Below are 6,699 nucleotides of genomic sequence, written 5' to 3' on the forward strand. Positions count from 1 at the left end.
ACAACGTCAGCGGGCTCCTCCAACCCAAGATGCTTCTAACCGGTGGTCGTCTTTGGTCAAGGGAACGAGCGAGCACACACGGTACACCCTCTAGAGCACATGGCACGCTCTTCCATTATTTATTTGACAGAGTCAGGTGAGCATCATGCTCGATGGTTACCCTGCAGGAGCGCGGATCATCCATTCCTAGGTTGGATAGGGCCAAAAACACAGAGGAAAAAATTAGGACCGAGGCGACCAATACAATACTCCTGCGCCAGAAGAATAACGCAAACACTCGGCTCCCGGCCCTGCCCCAGGTCGCCTTCCAGGAATCTTCTAGGGTAGCCAGCCAGCCAGCGCCCTCCCCTGTGGGAACTGGGAACGCCACCGCAACACCAGCTCTCTCTCCGCTCACACACACACACAGCTATAGCTTTTACTAACTTACCCAAAACAAGCAGAAAAGGTAAAAACAAGCGGTTAATTACCACGCCCCTTCACCTACCGAGGGTACCCCATCCGCCGTCTCATCTCATCCATCCCCACGCCGATCGAAGCGAGACGCAGCGAGCGAGCGCGAGATCCAGCCAGCCAGCCAGCCAGCCAGCCAGCCGCGCGAGGGTCGGGTCAATGCTGGCTCCCATGAATTCCTTCCCGTCTCGTCATCTCCCCTCCTGTCGTCCCGGCTGGTCAAAATCCTTCGCGTACACACCCACGCGTATTACCATGTATACATAGCCTCGCCCCCGGCCCGTACGCGACTGCGATAGATCCCCCAACCCTCCCCGCCCGCCCGCCCGCCCTCCGCCCCGCCGCCTCTCCCCATCCACGCCAGCAGCCCAGCGGAAACGCACACTGGAACGCCGAGGGATCCACGAGCCGGGCCGCGCTGCGAGGAGCCATGGAGTTCACCGCCGCGTCCAGCAGCAGCAGGCTGTCGAAAGAGGGGGACGAGGAGGAGGAGGGGGAGGAGATGGAGGAGGAGGAGGCCTCCCCGCGTGAGATCCCCTTCATGACGGCCATGACGGCGGCCGCCTCGTCCTCCTCCCCGACGTCCGCGTCCGCATCTTCTTCAGCGGCGGCGGCCTCCGCGTCGGCGTCTGGGTCGGGCTCTCCCTTCCGCTCGAGCGACGGCGCTGGGGCGTCTGGGAGCGGGGCGGGCGGCGGCGACGTGGAGGTGATCGACAAGGAGCACATGTTCGACAAGGTGGTCACGCCGAGCGACGTGGGCAAGCTCAACCGGCTGGTGATCCCCAAGCAGCACGCCGAGAAGTACTTCCCTCTGGACGCGGCGGCCAACGAGAAGGGCCTGCTGCTCAGCTTCGAGGACCGCGGGGGCAAGCTCTGGCGCTTCCGCTACTCCTACTGGAACAGCAGCCAGAGCTACGTCATGACCAAGGGCTGGAGCCGCTTCGTCAAGGAGAAGCGCCTCGACGCCGGGGACACCGTCTCCTTCTGCCGCGGCGCCGCCGACGCCACGCGCGACCGCCTCTTCATCGACTGGAAGCGCCGCGCCGAACTCCGCGACCCGCACCGCCTCGCGCGCCTGCCCATGCCCATGCCCACCTCCTCTCCCTACGGCCCGTGGGGCGCCGGACCGGGCGGTTTCTTCATGCCGCCCGCGCCTCCAGCCACCCTCTACGAGCACCACCGCCTCCGCCAGGGCTTTGACTTCCGCAGCATCAGTCCCGCCGCTCCGCCGAGGCCGCAGGTGCTCTACTTCGGCTCCGCGGGAATTTTCCCGCACGCGACCATGCCGCCTCCGCAGCCGCAACCTCCGCTGCACATTGCGGTGCAACCGAGCCCGCCGGTCACGGTCGGCATGCCCATGGTCCTCGATTCGACGCCACTCGTCAACAGCCCGACGGCGGCCGCGAAGCGCGTGCGGCTGTTCGGAGTCAACCTCGACAACCCGCACACCCACGGCGGCGAGTCAAGCAACGATGCCAACGCATTGTCGCTGCGGATGCCGGGATGGCAAAGGCCGACACCGTTTAGGTCGCTGGAATTGCCCCAGCACGGTGCAGCCGGAGCGGAGTCGTCTGCGGCCTCGTCGCCGTCGTCATCATCATCCTCCAAGAGAGAAGCGCATTCCTCCTTGGATCTCGATCTGTGAAGGATATTTGGTGAGCTCGATCGGGAGCGTGCCCAAGGAAAGTTCAACAATTCCTTCTTCAGTTTGTCACCTTCCTTTTCTTCCTCTCCACCTTTTGCGGTTCCGTTATAACATTGATAGAAGCCAGCATTTAACATTTCATTTTCGTTTTCGTTTTGGCCAATCAAATTCTTGGGTGTTGGTTTGAGAATTATTAATATATAGAGAGAAACTAGCGAATCAATCAATTCTTCATGAGTTCGTCTGGTTTCGAATAAGATTCCTTCATTTTCGGTCTTCCCCGCTATCCCAGTATAGCTTGTGATTTCTAAGTCAAATTATTTTCCTTTACTAATTGGTTGGTCCGCAGTTTGGTTGACCAATTCCGTTTGCCCCCACATATGATAACACACCTCTAAATTTGCAAACCCCAAACAGCATTAATACGGCCAAGATCTGAATCGTATGATTACGAGCGCAGTCTGATACACATCCATCATCCCGAACTTGCATCATATGAATGATCTTCTCCTCTAGACTGAACCTTCAACGCAGCTCTCAGAAACAGTGGCGAGGCAATGACATTGATGGCGGATTAGCGATGCAAGCAGCTGCCACCGGAGAAGCTACATACGAGCATTGCAGGTCAAATCCTTCACTTCTGAAGAGATCCTTAAATTCCTGTAGTTTACTCCTCTTCATTAGTACTGCTAGTCTGCTATGTCGTATCTTATATTTATGTGCTTGGCCTTCTTGCTTTTAATTCGTGAGTTTGCTGATACTTTTTGTACCGTTTCATACTCCATATGCATAATTAGATGATCGTAATGGCAAAGATCATAGGGACTGGTACAAGCAAATTTAAGGAATTCCTGTCGCGGTTTTTACCCAACAGGGACTGTAAACTAAACCCCCATATATATATATATATATATATATATATATATATATATATATACTGTAGGCCAAATTATACGTCTAGTTTTTTTTGTCTGGCCCTGGAGTGGTATACGCTCCGAGTGTTCTTTATGTTCTTGGCAGTCTGTAAAGAGGTGGTGCACTGCACTGGGCACTTGCCACTGGCCTTAACTTCTTTGTACGTCTGTTAAAAATTTATGGGCGGAGGAGGGACCTCAGCACTAGCTCGACTGTTGCTATAACAGTAGGAACAGTGAGGTGTGCGTATATGCACATCTCTTGGGGTAGTACGTCTTGCTCGGAATTGCTCTCCCTTGTTGTCCTTTCTGTGTGAGGCAGTGAGAAAGACAAAGGCCTCTCTCTATATTTAACTTTCTTCCCTCTTCTCCTTTTCACTGCAGTGAGTAGGTACGTTGTGTACGCCTGCTGCTGGTAGCAATGGGGGCATGGCCACGTACTGAGTCCTCAATAGGTATCCATAACTAGCAAAGTGTAGGAGGGGGATCCTTTTGCACTGGCATGGCCGGAATAGATATATAGATGCTGTGCCTGAAAACGAAAGTACCTTTGGTCCAGTGTAAGCTCAAAAAGGAATGGGAGTTAATGGGGAAATAAATAATGGGCAGGAGATCGACTGGGATTGTCTATATATCACTATAAGCGTGTTTTCTTGTTCTTCCTCTTTTTTTGCTTGCTTGGTGTTCACTTTGGTTTTTATTTTGTCATTTGACGTACTGCACTCACTCGATACAGTTCCTTCGAGATTAACTGATTGATAGTTCATACGTTTAACTTACCTCGGGCTCGAGGTTAATGCATGTCTTCTGTGTCGTCCCTCTTACACTAAGCATAAGTATCTAGGCCAGTCTACAAATCAATAGTTGATGTCTCTTGTATATCCTGGTATCTTCTGGAACAGCAGAAATATACGTATTAACTTTGGAGAAAAGCTTTAGCTACTTTGGAGAAAAGCTTTAGCTAAGGAATACGAGTTACAAAAAAATATTGTTGCATCAAAGATCATTAGCACCTCCTTGTCATTGTCAATACCTGTTGATATTGTGTGCTGTATTATGGTTAACTACACCGCAAACATCTACAAATACTCCCTCCGTCCCATAATATATAAGATTACTACAACTGATATACTCACATCTTGGTTGTAATAAGATCTTATATTATGGGACAGAGGCGGTATTACTTTTGGTTTAATCACTGTATATTTCACTTCAATTAGTCATACATTCTTCCATTTATTTGTTTACACATTTAATCTGTCTTGTTTTTTAAGATTGCAATATTTTTATTATTACACTGCCATGGTTCCTTGGTAGTACCAAATACAAGAATTTTGGCACCATTTTTTATTACGAATCTCATATGTATTCTCACTGCATAAACATGGATGATCTAGTCTAGCAAAAACCATTAAAGGGATTCAAAAATCTTCAATTTCTTATAGAACAATTTTAATCATTTTCACATTATGCAACAAATTTTTCTCATAATTAAGTACTATGGTTTCTGGCTCTTTTTATAACCTACACATCATCTTGTTTTTAGCAGATAGTATGATGATTGTTCATCCAACAACCTTCCAGCCCAAATGTCATTGTGCATTTTTTTCTTTTCTTTTTTACATTTCTGTTCTTACAGTAAAACTGTAGAAGCATCTATGAAGTATATGCATGTATGGTTTGCTAAACCAACTAGTAGGATAGGAAAATTGTTAACTGAAATATACTTAGTATTTATCACACACAACAGAAAATGCTTATCAGGATCTTATGGAGTTGTAATGGCACAATCCAAAATAAGTCATATATGATCCAGTAGCTTTTTTTTGCAGAATAATTAGATCCAGTAGCTAGATATACTTCAGCTTCGAGTGGTATGGATATATTATTTTAGACATCAAGGTTATGTAGAAGACGGTTATTTATACTACCTTCGTCGGTGTTTGTGTTAGTCTTCTGTGTATCAATTAGTTACATATGTGAACCTTATTTAGTTGCTGCTTGACATGTAATTTTTGTAATTTTCTACCATGTCTCAAATATATAATATGATAACATACATATGCTGGCTGTGTTGTCTACTACGTACTCCCTCCGTCCATAATACTTGTCGTGATTTTAGTTCAAAAATTTGAACTAAAAACACAACAAGTATTTTGGAACAGAGGGAGTAACTTTTAAGAAAGCGACGTTAGCTTCTTTCTCTTTCTGCATGCACTTGTATATTTAGCAAATCTAGCAGAAGCTATAGGGAAAATATTTACACCCCACTAGCAAAATTTGAGCTGAATGCGATTTATTTAAATATCTACTCCCTCCGTCTGAAAATACTTGTCCGAGGAATGGATGTATCTAGATGTATTTTAGTTCGAGATACATCCATTTGTATCCATTTCTACGACAAGTATTTCCGGACGGAGGGAGTATGTGATTTTTTGTGTTGAAAGATAGTATATGCTAAGCAGGTTATTGAAGTCTTGACTAATTAGCCACAAAATATTGATATCAGCGTGCAGTTTTTTGTTTAAAAATATGCATCGATTTTAGCACACAAATTAAATCTAGACAAATGAAATTGTGTTGATCTTCAAACTTAATTAGAAACAGTTGACTACACCTAGCAATCCACAGTAATAGCTAGCTAGATATGGTTCGTCATGTTTGGTTATATTTGTGTCTTACTGTTATGCATATGCTCAAAGTAATTAGATTACAGTTAGCACTAAATAGAGCTAAAATGATGGTCATTCGATTATGCCCTTATAATGAATAAAGTGGACTTGTACTGGTGAGTACAAGTATGAGGCTATGTACGGAATTCACGAATCAACTTGTGTTTTGCTTTGAAGGAAAAATGCTACTGTTGGCAGAAGGTTCATATGCATGATAGATATACTAGGATTGGACATCACGTTTTTGTTTTATATGTGTTATCCTGCAGTTACTCTTGTAAATATTGAGGGGATGCATGGACTTATGCGTGCTGTGCGGAACGACTAGTCTTCATTTTCTGAAGCTGCATGTGCCATGTGGATATGTATATGCATGCACGCATCGGATCAATTTATGATATTGTTTCCGTGAAACATGAGTAAGACATTACTTAGAAAAGTTCTACAGTTAAGTCTCCTGCTCTTCTTTGGCGTTTGGCTGACATTTTAAGGCAGAAAACTGTGATGCGTGATGGCCGCAATCATATAGAGTACTGGTATACTACTCCCTGTGAAGTACACATATATAATATCGAGTTGCATTTGTCAGCATAAGTAGACATGAGAGAGAGAGAGAGATGCTTCCATGGTTTACGCATGTGTGGAGAAAAAAAGATAAGGAGACTGTATGTATTAATTTCTTCTGTAGAATCTGGTGCAGTGTAATATTACAGCGCAGTTATTTTCAACTATGCACAGGTTTTAATATCATTTAGTATCCCTGACCTGATTTCTGACCCCTTTTAACTATGCGTGCCAGGTCCTGCATGCATGGCTTTTGGTTGAAATTGTCTCTTGTGCCGTCAGTGGATTTTGTTCGTACAATGGTGGTCTCCACGCCCCTAGCAGCTAAGTTCATATTCTTATTTATGTTGTTTCACATAGCGAGCTCAGGCGCGTGTATGAATCTCTCCAGCTAGTGATGAATCTCATAGAGATAGAAATCCTGAAGAGTTAGATACCAATATAACAAGAA

General features: G+C 46.1%; 1 protein-coding gene across 1 annotated transcript; it reads left to right on the forward strand.

Moving 5' to 3' along the window:
- The first annotated feature begins 573 nt into the window (after window positions 1-573).
- LOC125539265 (B3 domain-containing protein Os02g0683500-like) lies at window positions 574-6,434 on the forward strand. The gene has a single exon (XM_048702687.1). It carries the CDS (start codon window positions 884-886, stop codon window positions 2,096-2,098), a length of 1,215 nt encoding a protein of 404 aa, XP_048558644.1. The 5' UTR covers window positions 574-883; the 3' UTR covers window positions 2,099-6,434.
- Window positions 6,435-6,699: the final 265 nt, after the last annotated feature.

This window comes from Triticum urartu, chromosome 2 (assembly GCF_003073215.2).
Source record: "Triticum urartu cultivar G1812 chromosome 2, Tu2.1, whole genome shotgun sequence".
Lineage (NCBI taxonomy): Eukaryota > Viridiplantae > Streptophyta > Magnoliopsida > Poales > Poaceae > Triticum > Triticum urartu.